The following is a 24,385-nucleotide window of genomic DNA, read 5'->3' on the forward strand; positions in this document are numbered from 1 at the left end:
AGTTGCAGTTTGTTAAAGAACAAGCCTGTTGTAATGGTAGAATTGCCTACAATACTTACTCACTGCCATATTTAGCACTAGATGATCTTTTTTCACGATAGTTATCATGATGTATGCCCAATTGTTCTACAATCGATATTATTTGCTGAAGAGTTTGGAAAGTTGCTACCGAATCCTCAATTTTGAAATCTGGCTCTTTCTGTGGACCTTGGTAGACTGCTATACTTCCACAAGCCTCTAGAAATAAGTATACATTAGAGTATTATGAAGTTTTAAATGTTCAAAAAACAAACTTTTGCTGTTCTGAATCTTCAGACATAGGTTTTGCCATAAATGTGATTAATTAAAATAATGAAGAAAGGTATTTTGGGTGCATAACAAATACTGGTTCATGTTAATTAACTAATTCATCAGTGTAAATTAAAACAATGTAAATTAGTTGTTTCTGGATTAATAAATGCAAACTTTTCTATGAAAAAAATATAAAAGGATCAAAAGGATCACTATTATATTCCTCTTTCATAAATCTGTAAATTCTATCAAGTCTAAATATCCAGGAGATGGCGCTGAGTCAACAATTTCTTGATTTAATGAACCTTGGATCATCAGACTTTATATAAAATGCATAAAAACTAACCTCAAGAACCTCAAAAAGCAGCAGCCCAACTGGATAAAACTTAGTTTCCAAATAATGAACATCAAATATAATCACTCCCTGGTTCTACAATTCCATATTTGCTACTTGGGGAATGCTTACAATACCCTTTTGACTTAGTTCTACTGGAGTCTTTAAATTCACAAACATCACTTCCGCTATTACTACATTTGGATAGATAGGCTCAAATTAAAACCTATTTAGATGTAATGGAGATTCAGCTTCAATAGAGTTCTCCCTTCCATGTATTAGCTTATTAAAAGTAGGCTTTACTTTATTAACACACATGCAATAATTGAGATGTACACTGGCAGGATACTTTTGAGAACCATATCTTGAATATAGTGCATTCAGACCTCCTTCACTTTTCTCAATTTTGTTATGCTGCAGTCTAATACCAGTTATTGAAATTCATTTTTTTCATTAATCTACACTCAGTACCCCATAATGACAAAGTAAAAACAAAAGTTTAGAAATGTCTGTAAATTAATTTTTTTAAAAACACCTCAAATGTTACATTAGCGTAAGTATCCCGACCCTTTGCAAGGGAGTGATTATAGTTGATGTTCATTATTAAGTTTTATCAAGCTGGGCTACTGAAATTTAGCTCTCGTACCTATTTCTCTTGATCGTTGCGGACATGATTTTACACCTTGACTGGAGTCAACCTATGGTAAATTAAATTCATTGGGCATGATTTGGAAAGGCACAAACCTCTCTAAAGAAGGCATCACAGCTGACAAAGCATACTGTAACAGAGCAAAAATCACGAGGTCAAAGGAACTGCCTGCAGAGCTCAGACAAGATTATTGCAAGGCACAGATCTGGGGAAGGCTACAATAAAATTTCTGCTGCACTGATGGTTCCTAAGAGTACATTATGTCTGGAGGAAACCAGGCACCACTCATCATCTGCCCAATATCATCCAAACACTGAAGCACGGTGGTGGCAGCAGCAGCATTGTACTGTGGGACTGGAGCAAAGTAGCGGGACATCCTCAATGAAAATCTGTTCCACAGTGCTCAGCACCTCAGACTGGGCTGAAGGTTCACTTCCCAACATGACAACGATCCTAAGCACACAGCCAAGACAACATAGGAGTGGCTTAGGGCCAACTCTGTGAATGTCTTAAGAGTGGCCCAGCCAGAGCCCTGTCTTGAACATCTCTGGAGGGACTTAAAATTGGCTATCCACCAACGGTTGTTATGCAACTTGACTGAGCTTGAGAGGATTTGCAAGGAGAAATGGCAGAACATCTCGCAATCCAGGTGTACAAAGTTTGTCGGGTCATATCCAAAAAGACCCAAGCTATAATTGCTGCTAAAGGTGCTTCAACCAAGTACTAAGTGAAGGGTCTGAATACTTCATGCAATGTCATAATTCAGGTTTTTAAAAATAAATTTACAGACATTTCTAAAATTCTGTTTTCACTTTGCCATTATGCCTATAAATTAATGAGGGGAAAAAAGAATTTCAACAACTGTAGAATCAGGCTGTAGCATAACAAAATTGACAAAAGTGAAGGGGGTCTGAGTACTTACTGAATGCACTGTAACTGAAAGCAAATAATTGAATCTAAGCCAAGAGGTTTTTTTTCTAATAATTGAAAGAAGCAACTGTGTTTACAATATATGGAATGCAAACAAAGGCAAGGAACACGCCAACTTTTGCATTCTCCTTTATACGTAATAAAGCTTGGCATCCTTTTAAAAAAGCCTCCAAGGACCAGGGATTCCCAAATGGGTTTGGGGTACTGTAGTGCTGGGGGCTGAGAGAGAATATCTGGGGAAAACTTGGAAATCTATCATTTTTGCCTGACATGATTTTTGTTTTGAGCCAACCTATTATATTTGAAAATTATCTAGAATGGACATGGGATTACAAATTTAGACAATAGCTAATACTAGCTATTAATATTTCAAAACTGATTGTTACTTTGACAAATGGGTCTTTCATACCTTGCATTTTTTGGAGTTTTGGCATACTGATTGCAAAGACTGAGTAGATTCTCTCTGTTTCTCGATCTCCATCTATTTCTATCTGAATGTCATCAGGTACACCTCTTCAATTAGAAATACAAAATTTTACAAAATGTTATTTTTAAAGGAGAATCACTAGTTATATATTAATACATTTACAAATAAAAGAGGAAACAAGCAAGGAATATTTGCAAAACTTCTAGATCATTTATGCTTACATTTATACTATATCACGATAGGTAAGAATTCTTAATATACGCCCTGCCAGAATTAATTCAAACAGTCTATAAGGCTATAGCAATTCATCTGTGAAACTAGTCAATTGCAATTTAATTCCTAATATCATGCAATAATCATGTATACACCATTCATATTATTTGATGCTGAGACAATATACGATTAGGGTTAAATAAGTATGAAATCCTACTCTCTGTAACTACTTCAGACAGAAATGTTCACTAAGCAAGCATCAATCAACCATCTTTTTAGTAAAAACAACAACCAGGAATAAGATTGAAAGCTAGGCACATACATATACAACTATCAGATTATTGCTTTGAGTAAGCAACAGAATATAAAGCACATAGAGTAAGAAATATCAATACCAAAATATCAAAAACTTGCAATGAGAAGTATTGTTAAATCTAATTTATGCCAAATCCATTCGGTATATCTCCCTACTTGCTTCCACCAATACATGTATTATGGATGCCATTTTTTTTACTTTATAGTTATAATAAACTTTTATTGCTTTTTTATAGTAATATTATAGTATGTTTTGGTGGGTTTTATTGTGAGATTCCCTATGTCCTAGGAAGCAGTGGGGAAGGAAGGAAGGAAGGAAGGAAGGAAAGAAGGAAAAAAGGAGCACTGTAATGATATATACTCAGGTTGCAAAGAAAAAAAGTCATTTCCAAATAGCAACTTAAGTACTTTCATTTATTATAGGATTAATATGTTGTTTCATAATCAGAATTGATGACAAGTTGCCATAAATATTAATACATTTTCAAATCTAGTTAATCTCAAGCACATGTATAATTCTGATATGAATCTCCCTTTGGTCATTAGGAAGGCAAGCTAAGTCACAGCAATATACTGTAAGCAAAATTATTTCTATTCCAAAACATGCATGTTATTTTTCTTGAGGATGTTACTTACGCAGTACATGGTGTACAGCCCTCTGTGTTTTCTGATGTGGCTTTACAGCAAAGCCAATTTCCATTCAAAAAAGCAGATGGGTGATAGATGTTCAATCGCTTTTGGTTGCATCTGCTCACTCTACAGAGAGCTTCTATCCACTCACTAGCCTCCACACAATTATTTGCCTGCACATAGAGTGGTTTTTCAACATGTATTACTTGAAACATCTGAAAAAGAAAACAACGCCATTCAAACTCTCAACAATTTATTTAAAGGAGAAAAGAAAAAAGAGCCTTGGCATGATTTTTTATGCTTATTTGTTTATGTATTATTAAAAAGCTTTGAAAACAGAGGACTGGATGCTTAGCCAAATGGCTGCCTTGGTGTAACAGATACTGGTTAATATATTAATTTCCATTTTGCTCAGAAAAGGAGGGATGTTATGATCACATTTTTGCTTCTAGGCTGATAGACTGCCCAATTTCATCCATGATTAACATCAGACCCCTGAGGATACCTCAAGGCAGAGGAAAAGAGAAAGTAGGAGAGCCATAGGTGGCACGCGGAGCCATTTGTCAGGGCACGTGAGGTGTTGCCCTGTCAGCTGGCCAGTTCGCATGCGCACACTGGCCAGCTGAGTTCAGCATTTTTAAAAGCTATTTTTCGCCAGAGGGTCTCTGGGAGGGGGGGCTGTTTTCACCCTACTCAGACTCCTATGGAGCTTGGGGAGGGTGAAAAAAGAATGCAAAAATGGGGGGGGGTCACGCCTCTCATGTGCGTTGCATTATGGGTGCAGCACGCCCACGTACGACCCCCTGCGCTCCCCCCTTATGGAACGCCAGCTAAAAAAAGGTTCGCCATCACTGTTCTAGTACAAGCTGTTCTAGTACAATAAAGAGATGCAGGAAGAGAATTCTGCCACAACTTAATTAATAAGTATGACAAATAGAAGTTAGACATTGAGGAATTAAGAGATTAATTAATGATTACTAAATTTATCTTTTTACTACCACTCATCCTCCTTGTGTTCTTGATTTAATAAAAAATAAATCATCCTACAAAGAAAAGCCCCAGCCTCTAACGAAGTATTCATTTATAGTTGTATCTTTTTGGAACTCATAAAAGCCCCACTAATATGCAGATTCACCATATTTTTTTTAGAGCAATTGAGATTGAACAGGTTGACACTTTTAAATGCAACCACCTTGAATGGTCTTCAACATCAAAGGATAGTTAAAGGACCATAATTATGCCTTTCAGGCAGCATTATAATTTTCTCCTGCCATTAGACATTCTTTTTCTCTAATGGTGGAGAGTTAATTTTTCCCACATTTAAAAGCTTTTTAAAGCCAAAACATTAGATTTTAAATGAATATACTTCTCACCCTTTCCAGGTTGTTGAAAGACTTTGTCTGGGCACAATATAAAGTGTTGCCATTAGTACTTCTATTCAGTAAGTACTCCAAACTTCCCTTACTGAAATAGGTTTGCTTTTGGGAATCAGAGAAGACTGAAACCATTGTCCACATATTGCTGCATTGCAATTTTTAATATATGGAATTCACTTATTTCACTTCTTATGTAGTATTCATAATGAACCAAACTCTATTCTAACCCTAGCATTAGTACTACTGTGGCTAAGTTCTGTGTTGGTTATAATGCATCTTCAAATTCTGTAGTTCTGATTATATTGTTACATATAATCATTAAACCTAATAATAATAGAGAAATTCTTACCCTAAATTCAGACAGTTGGTAACTGACTCTAATTTATGATGGTTGCAGTGTCCCGGGATCATATGATCACCTTTTTCAATCTTCTAGCAAGCAAAGTCAATGGGCAACCCAGGTTCACTTAACAACCGTGTTACTAATTTAACAACTGTGATGATTCATTTACAACTGTGGCAAGAAAGGTTGTACAATAGGGTAAAATCACTTAACTGTTTCACTTTGCAATTTTGGGCTCTATGGTGATTGTAGGAGGCTTGAGGACACTTTGTAGTTCAAAATCAACATACAACTGCTTTTTCAGTACATGTAACAAGAATTTGAATAGAGTTTTGTATACTGGCATTAAAGTTCTCACTTTTACGTGATATTTTAGAATTTTCCATGCTTGATTGTTATTTCAAAAGTTACTTACATTTTTCCTGTTAAATGCACCCTCATCAAGTTTTTCTACTGCAAGAATGTTTTTGACTGGAATGGTGAATATAGGTTCTTTATCTGGATCAAGAAAAATAAATTCTTTAATTATAAATAAAACCCTTAACCCTTAACTTTTTAAGATAATGCAAAACACAAATTCCTGGGGGAATACATTATATGTGATAAAGATAAGGATAGTGAAGCATCTGGTCAGGATGGTAAACTCAGTGTATTCTGCTGGGAATGTATCTGCAATGAATGAATGAATAACCTTACAGGTAAAGGAATCCAATATTTCATTTTTTGCTTTTTCGACTCCAAAGTATACATTTGTCTACAGTATCCTGATTAACTCACATACATATAAGCCCAATGGCAAATAGTTTTGTAAACTTAATACATTTTGAAAAATTACATAATTAAAAACATAAAAGAGTACTTTGTTTATACTGAACAAATACAATATTATAATGTACTCTTAACCATTGGAATTGAAGCATATAATCCATTTATCACCATCAGGTCAAGCTGTATAACTTGAAAGGTTAACATTAAAAAAAAGTACTGTACCACGTTGCTTATGATAAGTGAGTTCTCTACTTGTAAGGCAGAACCAACGCTTCTTGAAATTCTTTTTTCCAATACGAGTTCTTCCTTGTGCTCTTTTGAACATCTCCCTGTGAAACAAATACAAGAACATTTTTCACAGATATTTTCAAATTTTCTAATAGGCTATCCAGGTATATTCGTTTACAAGTTAGATTAATGGATTTAACTTCTGATCTTATCACAAATGATCAGGACAAAAAAGTATTGAGGATTTATTCCTGATTCTGCATCAAGGCATGCTAAACTGCCATGCAGTTTCTTTCCTATATTTTTTTTCTTTCCTCTAGTGCAGTCTCTTCTTTCTCATCCTCTTCTCTTTTTCTCCCCTCTCACACTGTTTTTGTGCTTTCTATTCTTGTATGAAAGTTGGCATGTAAAAACTGGGATATGGGGTTCGATTAATATTTTATACAATGTTTGTACCACTCACAATGTTTTTTTTAATGCTCAATTTTTCTACAAACACAAAATTGTTGTGGAACCAAATTTAGGAATATTAATCAAAACTGAATATAGTAAAAAAACCACAGGTATAAACTAGAATAGCATTTCATTGATACTGTTACTATAATTTATTACATAAAACAAGAAATGTTTACAAAATTTGAAGATAATTTTTTTGACCTACAGTCTTTGACATGACCACAATTGAGCCCATTTCTATTGCTAAGTGAGACAGTTGTTAAGTAAATTTTGCCTCATTGTATGACTTTCTTGTCAAAATGTTAACTGAATCACTGAAGTTGTTTGATTAGTAACACAACTGTTAAGTGAATCTGGCTTCCTCATCAACTTCACTTGTCAGAAAGTCACAAAAGGGAACACATGGCCCTGGGACAATGCAACTGTCATAAATATGAGTCAGTTGCCAAGCATCTGATTTTGATCATGTCACCATGAGGATGTTGCAATGGTTGCAAGTGTAAAAAATGGTTGTAAGTCAGTTTTTCCAGTGCCACTGTAACTTTCAATGGTCACTGTTGTGGCCCAGCAGGAGCCATTGGAGATGAAAACAGACTCCGATAGCGAGGGACCCTATGAGTTGGCTCTGGAAGATGTGGAGGACCCTGGACAGGATTCAGACTCCGAGCAGGGATCAGAGAGGCTGGTTGGTCACCAGGAGGTGCCTGAGGCATGGAGCAGCAGTGAAAGCCAAAGGGAGTGTGCCCATGACGTCAGGCCCTGGAGCAGTGGTGAAGACGTCAGGCCTTTGAGCAGTGATGAGGTTCAGAGGGAATTGGTTCTGGATGGAGGCGGGCAAATAAATGCCGGCAGCAATTAAGGAGACAAAGGAGATAATTGGACCCAGGTGGTTGTGTTTAGGTCCCTCCCAAGAGATTATATAAGGAGAGACTTTGGGAGGAGGCTGTTTGCAGGATTCAACTAATATACTAACGCTGGAGAAGCTCTCGTATGTATTTCTTATCTTGGAAATCTGATTTGCTGCCAAAGTCACATTTACTGTGAATAAATTGTCTGGCAGTAATCTTGTGTCGGCGTGCCTCATCGTATGGAGGGGGGGGGGTCAGGACAGGTCACTATATGAACTGCTGTTAAGACAAAGACTACCTGTAGTTTCCTTCATTGTATAAAAGAACATCCTTGTATAGATAGATCCCATTTATAAATAACTTCATGGACTCCTAAACTATAGTAAAAGTCAACAAGATAATGTCTATACCACTTCCAGATATTGTTCATGAAATTTCTTTAAAAAATGAAATGAAAGTGCTTGTGTTAACACTAACTAACACTGATGGTGTTACCTAGTTTAGGTAATGAAATGTCTACAAGAAAATAACCAAGCTCGAGGAGTCCTCATTTCAACACTGAGCTACAAATATTCTCCTTTAAGGCTATAATTTTTGAACTCCTTAATTATTTGTTAATTTTTATTTTCTGGCTTCATACTTCTTGACAGCATAAAACAATGGCAATTCACACTTGAAATGTTTGCCCACACTTGATTTATATACGTAGTAAAGAATACGGGAAGGCAATATTGTTCATAGGAGTAAGATGTTTTATATTTAGGTCAATAGAAATCCCTACAAAAGCCCAAATGTTAACACTCGTTTCACAAAGCCTTAACATTCAGAACAACTTTTTCAAACACATAAGTAGTTGTCAATGAAAGACTACAATTCTGCCTGGAACTAATATAAAGTGTCATAAATCTTACATATTTGATGTATTTTTTTAAAATCAATTACTGCCTTGCACAGTGTACTTTATATTAAGTTACCCTTCTTTTAGATGCAATGGCTCATTCATGACACTTGGTTCTTTACTTTCCGTGGAAGACACTTCATCTAAAAACTGAATATGGAGAATATATTAGAATAATAGGACTTATTTTCCCAATTTTACCCAGAATCTTAAAAATTAAAATTTAGAACATTAAAATACCCTTATTTTAAAGTAAAATAAACATTTTAATAGTTTTAAAGTTTTTCTACATTTTTCCTTTGCATTTAATTATGTATTTATTTTTAAAACATTTCTCCCAAGTATTTTACTAAAACAAGTGGAATTTTAAATGTAACATGTAGAGACAAACCTCTGCTGGACAATTTAGATTTAATCTGTGACTCACAGAAAAAATAAATATGATAAAACTTTCTAATTTTGCAGGAGAGCTAGGAAAACACTTTTTGAGAAAGTCAAATATGTATAAAGGAAACAATACCTTTTTTACTATTTTAATGCATTCTTCTTCTTGAAACATTTTGAAAAATTCACACATAAATGTCTCCTTGAAGCTTGACTAGAAAGGGAAAATAGATAGAAGTAAATCTTTTATAGAGAGATGCCAGTAGACTAAAGTAATTTCAGTGTGATACTTACCAGCTTATTTTTGGATAAACTTCCCCAGCTTCCCAGTGTCTGAATTGCTTTTGATATAAGAGTTAATGTTCTAGATGTTTGTGCATCCTATAAGAGGCATTTAAAGAAACACATTCACTATTTTACAAGTGATAGTTCAACTGGGTTGTATACATGTTGTTCTTGACTAACAACCATTCAGTGATGTTTCAAAGTTACAATGGCACTGAAAAAAAGTGCCTTATGACCATTTTTCACACCTACTAAGTCGCAGCATCCCCAGACATATGGCCAAAATTCAGATGCTTGGAAATTGGCATGTACTTATGATGGCTGCAGTGTCCCAGGGTCACGTGATCACTTTTTACAATCTTCTGACAAGGTAAGAGAAAGGGGGAGCCAGATTCACTTGGCAACCATGTTACATCAGCATATAAAACATACATTTTCTGCAACTATAAAGGTTTCATGGGCATTCACATAAGCATTGTAATATTGAAACAATAATTGTTTTTCTTCAGATGTAAAGAAGTTGGTCTTAACTGCACAGCAGTCAATACAGTTACATCCAGGGTAATTTTGCCTAAAATAATAAGAAATATTTGTTCATGTGTTTTGGAAAGTTCCTCAATCTTTTGGAGAAAGTATTTTTGGCAAGAATTAAGAACATAGAAAATAGCTTTAATTAATTAATTAATTAGTGGGCAAAGGATTTTATAATCCTCCTATAATTCTATAAATCTCAATTTAAATTAATCCTTTAGTAATGACAACATAAGTTTCAATTTTACTTTAATGAAGAATGAGACCTAAGCCTGAAAAAGATGAATTGATAGGCAATGTCCAAAAAACAGAGAACCAAGTGTGATATAGTGGTTAAATGTTGAGGTGGCACTGGCAAAGTCTAGGTCCACTATGACTCATGGAAACTCACTAGGCGATTTTTGGCCATGCACTATCTCTAAATCCAGCCCACTGAGAAGGTAGTGATTGTGGTTGGGGGTGGGAAGAAATGAGAGGAACGAATACTGTATGTAATATCTTGAGCTGCTGAGTGAAAGGAGGAATAAAGTGGATATGAGAAGTGGGGTGTAGCTGAGAAAACACTGGCCTAAAAATTTGGAAGAAAAATTGTGCAAATTCCACATGTACTACTTGGTGTTTTCTAAAGGAAAAAAATGCATCTTCAGTGCCAAAATAAGCAAGAAAAATTATCACATTTTTTGCCAAAATGCTTAACTTCTTGGTCCAGTGGAAGATTTGCACATAAATACGTTGTAGAAGTTATGCACCTAAAAGAATCATATACCAATAATTCAGGAAGAAAAAAAAATAGACATCTTCCTACAATATTACTGAATTCATTCTGTCTGCATTGTATTTCCTGTGGAAGCTTTCATAAGAATTTTGCTTAGAATAATAATATGACTCGTTTATTAACTGCACTGAGGATTATCTGTAAAGAGATGTCATTAAAGGCTTTTGAGCAATACAGTTAAAGTTAAATCAACTAAAAAGATTTTTTTTAAAAAACAAAACAAATGATGGAGTATGATTGCTCTGTGTGTGTTTGTGTGTGTGTGTGTGTATCTGCCTATCTGTCTTTGAGTTAATGTTGACACCTGGCATCCACCTGAATTAGTCCTTGCAGGTCTCTTGGCAAGATTTGGATGTTTGCCATTGCCTCCTTCCTAGGGCAATGAGAATGACTGGCTCAAGATTACCCAGTTAGGTTCATACCTAAATCAGAAGTTATAATTTCCTGGCTCTAACCTGTTGCCTTAATCACTACACCAGACTAGCTCTTCAGTATATGTTTTCAAATTTTTTATAGTTATAAACCAGCATGAATGCATTTTTAATTTTTCTCAATTTTACTGAAAATAGGAAATACACTCCCAAATGTTAAGTCATTAGATTTCAATTAGTCAAATGTTTAGTTTGGTTTTAGTCATATACTAATTTCTAATGTCTATTCTTTTCAACATATGAAAGTGAATCAGAATGCTTTACTGTTTGATAACTGATCAGTGAGGGTTTTTTTAAAAAAAAAAAATTAAAAAAGTTAAGTAGTTTCCAGGCTCCCTCAGCTGCTTATGTTGTAAGCTTATCTCTGAATACATCCTCCTAAGCTCACCAACTGTATGAACATAACATTATCAAAACTTACTGGATGATGAGGTCGTAAATGGAAAGTATGAGGCGATACTACAGCTACAGCAAAGAAACGAAGGAACACAAAGCTGCTCACTGCAGAGTACTGTACATGAGGGTCATCTGCAGAGAAAAACCATGAAATGTACAACTTAGCAGGAAATGGGTGAAATAAGATTGTGAAAAACCTTAGTAGGGTGTCAGTAGAAACAAAATGGTTACTATTCTTCTGCAAAATAGAGAAGTAGCAAGTAGTGTGAAATGAAAGTGAAGTTATGATGAAAGATGCATAGCCCTGTGTCATTGGGCATGTATCAGAATTGTTACAGTTTATTTGATGTTACCTGCTTATTATAGTAAACTAAGGATTATGCCCCTTCCTCTTCTCTGTCACAGGTGTGAATGAAATTGCAGGTTTCCAGTTCTGCATTTACTTAATAGTAGACTCTATTGTTATGATTAATCTTAACTATGCAAAGGAAGATACTTCCAAAGATACATTTTTAAATTTGATACGTTTCCATAAAACACAGTTAATATTAACGAAAATATATAGTGCAATCAGTTTCCTGCCTGTTTCCTCTTACTTTAGAAGTAAAGGTAGAGATGAATTTAGGCATCCAAGGTTGGTGCATGCAATACTCACCTATGAAATATATTTTCTATGACTGTTACTTTCTATACGGAGGAAATGTAAATTATTTTTCTGTAAAATAGCAGGAAGAGGCAACTTATTAAGAAATTTTAATTTACAACTCCTCAGCCTCAGTCTGCATATCCAGTGATTGATTATTATAGTAGTCCAAAGCCACTGCTTCCTATCCCTTTAGTACAGTATTACTGTGGAGCATAAGTATGATTGCTTGCTGTTAACAGCAGTATATCAACACAAGGCAGGCAGTGTCTATGACTGGTATATTAATAATTTGTATTTCCCTCTTTTTGTAAATGCTATAGAACTGATTTTTGGTAACATTCTCATGGACATCGACTCTTTATTCAAGCCATAGATCATATAGTCATTTTGAGACATTGATACACTTACTAGGAAATCTTTCAGCAGCCAAGCGCCTCAGAGAACACAAGACATCACACATTAAAGTTGGGCAACTTATGCTTGATTGTACAATTGTACTGAAAACTTTGTCAACATAATTACGAAGATTTTCCTGTGCAGACAAATAATTTCAGAAAGTTAATTTATTTTATTTTAAGTGTTTACCAAGTTCATTTTATCAATGAGATAAATCTCTTCAACAAAATCTGTACGTATAGTTACCATCCTAGCATTTAGTGGCAGTTTAAAGAATAAAAGGCATACTAATAGTCTAAAAAGGCCCTCCAAAAGCTCTTTCTCTTTCCCATCACTTTATATGATGTCATTCTGTCCTTGGTGGTGACCGGGGCAAAATTCTGTGATGCCATCTGGGATTCCTCCTGGTTTGTGACCTTAAAGGAAGTTAAGACATCCTATGCTATTGTCTGCCATCTGAATCAGGGAAATTGTCAACAGCTCTTTATAGGGAGGGAATTCCTTGAAGTCTTGCTAAGTACTGTGGGGTGCTCCCTTCTGAAAAGGCTGGTCCTGGAATCAGGGGTCTTGGCCAACTACCATCTGGTTTCCAACACTTCCTCATTGTTGTTGAGACAATGGTGTTCGACCAGTTTCATAGAGCCCTGGATGAAACAATTATCTGGACTCTTTTCAGTTAGGATTCAGGCCTGGACAAGGGAGAGAAAGGACATTGGTTCTCCTATTGGATGATCTGGTTTAGGACTCTAAAGAGGGATAGTGCATCTATCCTGGTTGTATCAGACCTTCTGTTGGATTTAGTATTACCAACCATGGAATCTTACTGCCTATGGGGGTTGAGAACTGGAGGCATTGTTTTGCAACAGTTCCACTCCTTCCTCAGTTGTTAGTTCCAGTCAGAGGTGGCACGAGCTTGACCTGATAGCCTGTGATATGTGAAATGTTACAGGAGTTATTCCTCTCTGCCTTGCTTTTTAACATTTACATGAAGTCAATAATGAGGTCATCTAATGGCCCAGTTGTATAATCAATATGCTGATGAGACCAACTTTACATTGCCATCTTGAAGTATAGGGGGGAGATGCTGCTGATATTCTCTCTTGGTTTCTGAAGACTATTAAATATCTGAACTGGAGAAAACAGAGTGAATCTGAGCCCAAGTAAGATAAGAGTTACTGTTTGTACAAGAATCTTCTGTTCACACCAGTATAGGTAGGTATTGCCCACACGAAGGAAGGTTTGCAATGGGGGGAAAGGGCTTCTAAACCCATAGATCCTTCTAAAGCATAGTTAGAGGCTACTGTCCATCTGTGGCTGGTGTGCCAACTGCAACTTGACCTTGTGTAGAAAAACCTTTTATGGTAACTCATGCCCTCATTTTCATGTGTATAGATTATTGCAATGAATGTCACATGAGGCTGCCCTTGTAGACTAGTTGGAAGCTGCACTGGCCCAAAATGTGGTGGCCTGCATAAACATCAGTTGTTGGTGATGGACCCTAATGCTTCAATTTCATAGGCTCTGCATTGGCTGCTGATAGGTTTTAAGGTACAATTTAAGGTACTGGTGTGGAATATGATGATACGGTTTGATTTAAATTGTGTCAAGTATATATCAAATATTCTATTTTATTCTACAGTTGTTTTTAATTATACCCATTAATTACAGTGAGGTTGACACAATGAAGCTGAAGTCCAGAAATGCAGTAGGCAAAATCATAAGAGAAAGAAAAGATGTTCAGATTCTTAATATACTTTATTACAAAAATTATTATGGACTTTTACATTCCAGAAAATGCTTGGTTGACAAAAGTTCCATAAATATAATTTTTTTTTAAAAGAGCCATACAACATTTTAGCATACCTTGTGCATTTCCACATTATCTCCTTCTTTCAGTTTCAGGGGATCAATTTCACAGGGTTTAGGATTTTCACATATCTAAAACAAGATTAAAATTTGCAGCACAATTATACACCAATCTACTCAGACATGAATTCAGTGACATTTGTTCTTAAATTAAAATAATGGAAGTTTTATCAATTATAAAATGATAATAATATGATAACTATGTTGTCTCAACAATTTGTGTGGAAAATTTTACCTATGCAGTAAATGCAAAGTTGGCCATTTGAAGCATTACAGTTATAGGAAAAAATCTGCTCTTTTTAAACATGTATCACCCATATGGGTAACTAGGAAACAATATACTTTCTTGTTAAAGTGATATCTGACTTGCTCTGGCTTGCAGCTAGTAATGGTAGATGATATTCAGCAGGAAAAGTTAAAATGCAGTCACAAGAATACCAGCAATCTTTGCTGAATGAGACTGAGCTGTTTTGGGAAGAGGAAGCTACACACACTATAAATGATGCTGTGTTATTTATCCCCTACAATTGTAGTTGCTACAATGAAAAAGGTAACCCTTTTTGTGACAACAAGGAGTCAGAGAAATATAAGCCAGGAACATATGGGTTGCCAAGCTGTCTTTTTATAAGTATAATCTTTATTGTCATTGTATTTAAATACAACGAAATTGGTTACTTACTTCAATCTTCCCATAAAGTCAATACAATATGGAATACTCCAAGCCCATAATAAACATTGCATATTTTCTATTTCCATTGTGATATGCACAAACTAATGGATATAGTAATTTCCAAAAATGTTATATTTGTCCTTAATGCTCTATCCTAGGGTGTGTTTCATTGTCATTTTTTAAAATAGTTTTGAAATCTAATTCCCACTACACTTTGGAATTCTGACCACTGAAACAACATTCTTTCTATTTGCATGCTGAAAATTCAATTTCAAATCTATGTCTAGTGAAGTAGATGTATGCTACTGAAAAGGGAAGATGATGGTAGATGTAAAAATATCGTACATTCAAGTTTAATATGAGGTGCTCAGCCTTTGGTAAGCTGTTCACACAATATATTAATATAAGGTGAAAATATTAAACAAATGGATTAAACAATTTGCAACCTTATATTTTGCAAAGTGATTGGACTCTTATGTAGCATATTAGATTTATCTTGCAGACTGGCATAAGAACTGGAATAGTTTATCCTTATCTCAAGAAAGCAATACAGACATTTTAGACCTGGCACAAAGCTGAAAACAACTGATATCTGTAGTAATAGCATGAAATTTTAGGTAGTAGGAATTTTTCTATTCCCAATATATAACATTTTAATGCATACATTTATCATACCTCATCTAGAATTGATTTTAAAGTAACTTTCAAGTAGTGCTTTCCCACTATTTTCATCATCTCATCTACACATCGAGTAGTTAAAGAGTTTCCTCTGAAGATTGTATTTACTTCTCTGTAATACAATTCAAATTAGAAATTCAAGACTATATGCATATACACATATCAACAAACACGCAAGCAGATACAAAATGACCAAAGCTCTCTGCTGCAGTTTTTCTAGCTCATATAGTTTATAATAATGCAAAATGTTAAAATACCTTTAATATTAAGAATATATATCTGGATACATATTATCAATAGATACCAATGTCTTCTAGGTTGCCTTAATAGTAGGTATAATCAATATTATACAAACATTTATTAAGATACAAAAGGCATAATTTAATTATTGACACCTCTTTCCAAACACTCAATCAGAATAGGCATGGTCTTCAAAAATGCACATAATGCCACCTAACTTAGTCAACTAACTACGGTATGTAGGAAGCACACCACAATAGCAGTGGGGGATTTTAACTACCCTGACATCAACTGGGAAACAAACTCTTCACCAAGTGAAAGATCCAACAGGTTCCTGACAAACCTAGCAGAAAAAAATCCCCAAAAGTAGAGAAGAGAACAAGGGGATCAGCCATATTGGACTTAATTCTCACTAACAGAGAGGAAATGATAAAAGGCGTTGAAGCCATAGGAACCCTGGGGGAAAGTGACCATGCAATATTGGAATTCAACATTATGCAAACACAAGTAGTAGAACAAAGTCAAACTAGACTATTGGACTTTAAGAGAGCTAATTTCAATAAACTTAGAGAGAGCTTGGGAAGAATTCCATGGATGAGAATCCTCAAGGGAAAAACAACTCAAGAAGCCTGGGAAATTTTGAAAAATGAGATTACAAAAGCCCAGTCTAGCACAATACCAATGAAGAAGAAAAATAACAGCTCCCAAAGAAACCAGCATGGTGCATAAAGAACTCTCTGACAAATTGAAAGACAAAAAAGATAAGTATAAAAAGTGGAAAGAGGAGGACATAACTAAGGCAGAATATCAGCAAATAGCCCGAGCCTGTAAAGATGAAGTGAGGAAAGCTAAGGCTAACAATGAAGAAAGGGTTGCCACAAAAGTAAAAAAATAACACACACAAAAAAAGCTTCTTCCAACATGTTAAAAACAAGAAAAAAGTTAAGGAAACAATTGGTCCATTGCTGGGAGAAAATGGCAAGAAGGTGACAAGCAACAGGGAGAAAGCAGAACTATTTAACTCATTTTCTGCATCTGTCTTTACACAAACGGCTAAAACAGTCCAACCTATCAAAAACAGCACCACAAAAATCAGATTAGGAACACAAGTTGAAATAGGGAAGAAAATGGTAAGTGAGCACCTGTCTACCCTAGACGAGTTGGTACCTTGCTCAATAGTAGTAAGTGTGAAAAGGATCTTGGAGTCCTAGTGGACAACCATTTAAATATGAGTCAGCAGTGTGCAGCAACTGCCAAATAAGCCAACACAGTTCTAGGCTGCATAAACATAGGGATAGAATCAAAATCATGTGAACTGTTAATACCACTTTACAATGCCTTGGTAAGGCCGCACTTGGAATATTGCATTCAGTTTTGGTTGCCACGATGTAGAAAAGATGTGGAGACTTTAGAAAGAGTGCAGAGAAGAGCAACAAAGATGATTAGGGAACTGGAGACTAAAACACAAGAAGAACGGTTGCAGGAACTGGGTATGTTTAGTTTAATAGAAAGAAGGACTAGGGAAGACATGATAGCAGTGTTCCAATATCTCAGGGGTTGCCACAAAGAAGAGGGAGTCAAACTATTCTCCAAGGCACCTGAGGGTAGTGCAAGAAGCAATGGGTGGAAACTAATCAAGGAGAGAAGCAACTTAGAACTGAGGAGAAATTTCCTGATAGTTAGGACAATTAATCAGTGGAACAGCTTGCCTCCAAAAGTTGTGAATGCCTCAACACTGGAAGTCTTTAAGATGTTGGATAGCCATTTGTCTGAAACGGTATAGGGTTTCCTGCCTAGGCAGGGGGTTGATCTAAAAGACCTCCAAGGTCCCTTCCAACTCTATTTATTGTATTGTATAGTTTAGTATTGATTCAATTTATTTCCAGAAATATAACATCATCATATAACTGATTAAGTTCCTCCATCTTTCCTTGGTTCTATATAATCTTGATATTGCTATGCCATTTCTGTTTTTTAAAATCAAATCATTAATAAACTCTAGAAAACTGAGAGAATTTGCACATTCTACAACCATTAATAAAACCAATTCATGCTTAGCTGGCTTCAACCAGGAAGGAGAAAGAAACCTTGGACTGAATTATACTAATCTTTAATGCAGTGTTTCATTGAGGAGGAGGCAAAGCATAATTGCATGGATTCCCTCTTTAATAAATATAAGAAAGATAAACCGTGGAAGACCCTATATGTTTTTCTCTAGCATCAGAAAATTGCAAGATTTCCCCAAAATTTAAAAATAGTGCATGTCAAAGCTGCTGTAATTATCTATTTTCTAACAAAATCAAGCAACTATTACATTCATTTCAAAAGATTCCGAATCACTTAGTCCTAAGCAGCAGAAAATTTGTAATATTTACTGACAAAAATAATTTCATTGAAAATGTATGTGACAAGTTTATCTTTGTCATAGACATAGCTATTGGAGAGAATGGAAAAAGTCGATCACTTACTCAGTTTCCTTCAGTTCTAATTCTGCCACTGCAGCAATAAACTGCACTAATTTATGATGGTGCAGCAACAACCTTATAAGTGGCAAAATACCATTGAATTTCTCACGACACACTTCGGCCAAGATGTAAGCAGCTGATGCAGAAATTGGCTATAAAAAGGAGGAAATGGGATGAATGTACATAATTGAAATATACAGGGAAACGTTAATAAGAGTAATAGTAATTTTTCATTTTAGCCTAAGTTTTAAAAAAAACTATTTAAAATACTTTTCTTCCAGTTTCAAGAATTAGTTACTTTTTGCCATATAGAAGAAAACCTATATTTTTTGCCTTTCATTTGACAGAAGAGGAAAAAATATCTGAAAATTACTGTTTTATGTTCATATTTTTTAAATATCAGATGGAGCATCGAACTGCAAAATACTTTCAATAAAAGCAAAATCAGTTCTTTATGAGTGCAGGCTATCCAAAACTGAGAGCACTTCCAGCAACCAAATAAACTGTTCTCAAAATTAATCAGCAAATTAGACCTGGGAAAAAGGTTAAGAGTACAAATTGAAATGGTTTACCTTTCAAAAGTATACTTTGCCATTTGAACTCTTATTTCAAAAGAAGTCAAAAAAGATTTAGGGAAATTTGAAAAGGAATAGTAGATAGTGGCTTGCCTTTTAGAGGATCTTTACCCACCTTTAAACCAACCCAAATAGGTTCCAAAGATAGTCCACTAAATTATGGCAGTATTTTTGACTTTATGACAGTATCTTTGACTGTAACAGGGAATTAAATCAAAGCAGTTGTTGGCCGTTATACAGAATGCACTCGCATAATAGTTATGAGTGTGGCCTCCACAAAACACTAATTTCTTAGCGGGGAAAGAGGTCTGAAGCAGACTTCAAATGTTTATTACATATGCAAGTCCATATTGAATTATTGAATTTTGTACTTATGTACATCAAAAGGGATAAGGGGAAGTATGAATAATATAAATATGTGGCAAATTAAAAATGCAAATTAAATAAAGAACCTTCTTTTGAGTAAGTGAGATATAATTCTGTGCCAAATTCAGAAAAATTCTATATACAAATGTAGTGTAAAAGCTGGACCAAGAACTGAGATGGTTCTGTTATCTGACTCATATGTACAGGGCGGGGCATAACCTTTTCCTAGGGGGTCACAGCAACACTTGTAATAACAACACAAATAATTCATACACCATTCGAAAGCCCATCAAAAACTGAGTTTATTGACACGATTTAATAGTCAGTATGACCACCATTAGCCCTTCGAACAGCATTCAAACGAGGTGGATAAGAACACAACAAATCTTCAAACAGTTCCGTTCGATTTTCCAGATTTTTCAACACAGTTTCCAAATTCATTCTCAAAGTTTCAACCGAAACAAATTTAACATTTAATAGCTCATTCAATTCAGTTTTTAATGGGCTTTAAAATGAGGTGTCGCGGAAGTTGTAAACTGCTGTCGATCTTGCTGTGACCCCCTAGGAAAAGGTTATGCCCCGCCCTGTAGTCTACCAGATTTTTGATGCAATAGAAGTCTGATTGCTGGCTACATGACAGAATATTTGTTCTTGTCTAAAAAAATGATGTATTGAACCAAATCTGTACAATATGCATACTTCTCAATATTGAATAAACACAAAGCAGCTTTTAAATTTTGTTATAATGAGGAAAATTCTTTAAGCACACTTTTTGTAGAGAACTTCTGTATAGTTCAAGTGTTTGTTTTCTGAATGGCAAACTCTTGACAATCATAGCAAATAGCATCTAAAATTCTATCTTTTCATAGAGTATAAGAAGTTGTTTTTAAATGTTAACCATTTTAGGAGTTGTACAATACTGTATTATACATATTTTTGAATTCTGAACACAAATCTAATCCAAAATATCTCCTTTTGAAAGGAGAATTTACCAACAAATCCAGTACAAAAGGAGTAGGCTAATGGCAGAGCATTAGCTGCTTAAAATGAAAAATGGAAAATACCTCCACTTCTGATGATTTCAGAAGCAAGTCTCTAAGAGACTCATAGTACCCAGATGGAAGTACATAATCTTCAGCATAATTTATATTCAGTCTAAGAGATCCATGATCTTCACTTTTGGCAGATTTATTTCCATTATCTTTTGGCTGTAGGAGGTACCTTAAAAAGAAGAAATTATAAGGCTTAAGATATTATCTAAATGACAGGCTGAGCAAACTGTATTTTTAAGCAATTACTGAATTTTTTGGAGTACAAGATGCTCCTTTTCTCCCCCCAAAAGAGGGTGAAAATTTGGGTGCGTCTTATACATCGAATGTAGAATGTCCCCCCACGCACACCAGAGGCCAAAAATGCAAGGCGTGGCGGCAGCGCTCATCTGTGGCAATCCCTGGAGCCTGGAGCAGCTGATTGGGGGTATTCCGGCAGTACGATCCACCTGCCAATCAGCTTTGCTGAATCAAGCTGCAGTAAGTGCTAAAGCTGACCTGGCTGGTCAGAGTTTGCAGCAGCAATCACATTCAGAAAACACACACAAGTAACTGATTCAGCATCTTATACTCAAAAAAAATACGGTAAGTCAGAATAAACAGAGATACGACTGTGGTGGTGAATCTATGGCACACATGCCAGACGTGGCACACAGAGCCCTCTTTGTGGGCATGTAAGCCATCACCCCAGCTCAGCTGTGGAAGCGCATGCCTCCCACCAGCCAACTGGTCTTTGGATCGCTGCTGCACATGCGAGGGGCATGCGTGCATGCTTGAGGGCGGGCAGGCCGCATGCGGGAAGGGTTCATATGTGCAGGTGCGGGACACATCCACGGGGCCCGCGCGTGCATTGTATTTTATGGGTACGGATGGATGCACGCACGCACACACACTTTGGGCACTCAGTCCGGAAAAGGTTAGCCATCACTGCAATAGGATATTTTGTATTTTTTTATATTTTTGTACATATAAAACGGGGCAGTTTTATATGCAATTTTACTAAAGCTTTAAATAATATTGGGATCTATGGCTACCCTATACACGTTGCTGGATATACACTATGTCCACATGGCTTTTGAGCAGTTCTAAACTATCAATTGCAATCTGACTTTTCCTGTCTTTGATTGCAGTTAAGATTAACTGTTTGCTTATTTCACTGCAAACAATAATACTTAAAAAATGTGTTGGTTTCAATGAAAATGTAGGAAAGATTAATTCACTTGGACTAGTCAGTAAAGATATGGAAGGTAGAAGAAGCTATGCTAGTTTAATTATGTTAAATCTATTCTTCATTTTACCAATATGACAATTTAGTGTCAGTTCCTTACCATGCTTGGAAAGTATCACTTCCTAATGCTTTGACAGGAATCTTAATTTCTCCTAGGAAAAGATCTTGCACCAAGTTGCCATTGTTCCATAAGTCAATCCTGAAAGTTAAATCTTAGTTTTAATAACTGATTTGTTAGCCGTCATAACATATTTAATTTTTAAGTGGTCATCTGATTTAAAATAATCACACAGAGCAGCACACCAACTGCACATGCACAAAGGTAAGGTTATTATCTCTCATCTAATAGTTTGTCTGAGTTAAGAAGAAAAGTGTATCTTAGTTCTATAGAAAGCGATCGTGAGAACCTGCCTACCGGTACTAGTTAAATCTAAAGCTTTATCAGTAAGAAAAAAGTAATGGTGCTGAGGCATTCAAAGAAAAAATGTATATTTTCTTCTCAGGCATTTACTATTCTTGTTTTATTTTTCTTAATTCCATTTAGTCTTTATTCTGATTAAACTGTAGCACTCCAATGACACATGCATTATGCATTCTTTAAAATTACTTTTTAGCCAAGCCAATTCAAGTTTTCATAACTTAAAAGCATATTCACACACTGTATTTGGGTTGCTGAGTCTTACCTCACCAATATTTCTGTTAAACAGCACATATATTAAGAAGAGAAAAAATCCATTGTGTTGTGAGACTTCTGAAGATATTGTAGCAGGTTCTGTTGCCTCCCTAAATGTTATACCTACTGTGATATGAATTCACATATTCTAACTTACCCTACAGAAAAGCTTTAGTTGAAGTTAGATTAAGAAATAATGTATTTTCTTCAAAATATTCCAATTATAATTCCTTTTCAAGTTATTGCATTGAGAGGTGTATATACACATTTGTCCACTTAGTAAGTAAGAAATGTGTAAGTCACAAACCAGTTAAAATGTCTGAACAGTTATCTAGATGTACTCTAAAATCAATAAAACTAACCATAATATGATTTACTTTTTAGCCACAAATGCTTGTTATACACAATTAGAATAAATGCTGCAAGTAATATACTTTGACTTAATAAATTGCTTTTCTGAATATGCTTCAACTGCTGTTTTTGAAAGCATTAGTGTTTTTCAAGACCAGTTTTAAACTGAATCTCATCCCAAACTTAATTATCCCAATCATTTTCAGCAATTACACAGCAACCTTTTTATTTTAATTATAAGAAGCATTGTCTACTTTGATTGCCATATCTAAATTAATTTTAACATGTTGAACAATATACCTGACTTCCAGTTTCTCAATGTCTTCTTCTTCTACCTGAAACTGTGACTTCTTGGTGTAACTACTGGACCTAGTTACCTGAAAATAAAACTTACAAAATTAATTTGTTTCTCTTTTAGCAGTACCCATTTAATCCAGTCTAATAGCTAGGCCTTTCTAATATTGTATGTTACTAGAAAATGGATCAAATTTTAAGTAAAAACATATATCTTGAAATGTAAAGAAGAATATTACAGTAAATGTGTTTGCAATATATCAATGATAACATTCACTGCTGTAAGATGGTCAGCTCTAAAAAGCATTTTAATAATCTATATAAAACATAAGAAATGCTTACTCTTTGTTTTACTCAGTTAAAGCCCAAGTCCCATGTTTTGATATCATGAAAAAATTAGTTAATTAACCCTTGATTTTTAAAGTGTTTAAAAAATATTCCTACAGCATTTATAATCTTATTCTGAACCAGTAAAAAGTCTTGGATTAAGTTCCAGGTTCGGATGTTAGCTGAAAACAATTACAGCTAGCATTCTTCCAGGAAGAACATAATACATTTTTAAAAAGAAAATACAGAAGTTGCCACAAAAAATGCTATTTAATAACTGTCTTTTTAGTGTATAAACACGATTATCCTATTATTATGTTAAAAATAATCTCTCATACATCCTTTTCAACACTTTAAAAATATTCCAAAACGTTCATGTTAAAGTGTAGCTAAAAGAAGCAAAAGGTTGGTACATGTTTCTATATAGTAGCTATCATATCAACATTAATAATCAACACTCATACATTTCTATTAATAATTCTCAGTTCTCAACTTAGGGCCATTCACTTAATGATGGTTCAAAGCTTGGGAAAAAGTGACTTATGACCTATACTCAGATAAACATCACAACACCTTTGAGTCACAATTCAACTTGGCAAAGGGCTCATTTACAACCAGTTGCAATGTCCTGCAATGACTGCAATTTGTGAGCTTTTTTAGAATCTTTTTACATATAGACTGTTCATCATAATCTTTCTCCTATTTTTTCATGATTTTCCACCCAAGAAAATATGAAAGTATTACTGCACCCTAATTCCAAAATTTTACAAACTGATTCATAATTAACATATAAATGGCTAACAAAAAAAGCAGTACAGAATAAATTGATGGACAGAATGTCAACATTATATTGATAAGAAATTAGTTACCTCAAAATAAAATGTTTCATTAAATTGTGGATTGCTTGTTTTCTTCTTTACCTTTGTCTTCTTTTGATCATTCCTGTTCCAATATAATACAGCTTTACTATACAGATCTTAAAATATATTATTGTAATTAATAGGATTAATTTATGTGAGTAACCATTTATTTGTTAGTTTAAAATGAAAAAAA

At 34.9% G+C, this 24,385-nt stretch overlaps 1 protein-coding gene across 3 annotated transcripts in view; it reads right to left on the bottom strand.

The window, feature by feature from the left end:
• The window catches only part of RASA2 (RAS p21 protein activator 2), a 52,683-nt gene that overhangs the window by 13,029 nt on the left and 15,269 nt on the right, over nucleotides 1-24,385 (bottom strand). For all 3 annotated transcript variants that reach the window (XM_087725440.1, XM_087725441.1, XM_014057419.2), the window contains exons 7-23: nucleotides 24,202-24,274; nucleotides 23,012-23,088; nucleotides 21,788-21,886; nucleotides 20,475-20,631; nucleotides 18,473-18,621; nucleotides 15,762-15,876; nucleotides 14,414-14,488; nucleotides 12,563-12,686; nucleotides 11,534-11,640; nucleotides 9,385-9,471; nucleotides 9,227-9,304; nucleotides 8,783-8,856; nucleotides 6,499-6,605; nucleotides 5,924-6,006; nucleotides 3,796-4,004; nucleotides 2,614-2,717; nucleotides 60-237 (exon numbers count right to left, since the gene is read on the bottom strand). In XM_087725440.1, coding sequence (XP_087581566.1) covers nucleotides 60-237; nucleotides 2,614-2,717; nucleotides 3,796-4,004; nucleotides 5,924-6,006; nucleotides 6,499-6,605; nucleotides 8,783-8,856; nucleotides 9,227-9,304; nucleotides 9,385-9,471; nucleotides 11,534-11,640; nucleotides 12,563-12,686; nucleotides 14,414-14,488; nucleotides 15,762-15,876; nucleotides 18,473-18,621; nucleotides 20,475-20,631; nucleotides 21,788-21,886; nucleotides 23,012-23,088; nucleotides 24,202-24,274 — 1,896 coding nt within the window. The remainder of the gene's footprint in view (nucleotides 1-59; nucleotides 238-2,613; nucleotides 2,718-3,795; nucleotides 4,005-5,923; nucleotides 6,007-6,498; nucleotides 6,606-8,782; nucleotides 8,857-9,226; nucleotides 9,305-9,384; nucleotides 9,472-11,533; nucleotides 11,641-12,562; nucleotides 12,687-14,413; nucleotides 14,489-15,761; nucleotides 15,877-18,472; nucleotides 18,622-20,474; nucleotides 20,632-21,787; nucleotides 21,887-23,011; nucleotides 23,089-24,201; nucleotides 24,275-24,385) is intronic.

Source organism: Thamnophis sirtalis, unplaced genomic scaffold (assembly GCF_051295495.1).
Source record: "Thamnophis sirtalis isolate CommonGarterSnake01/CBP01778 unplaced genomic scaffold, rThaSir2_p1.2 scaffold_11, whole genome shotgun sequence".
Classification (NCBI taxonomy): Eukaryota; Metazoa; Chordata; class Lepidosauria; order Squamata; family Natricidae; genus Thamnophis; species Thamnophis sirtalis.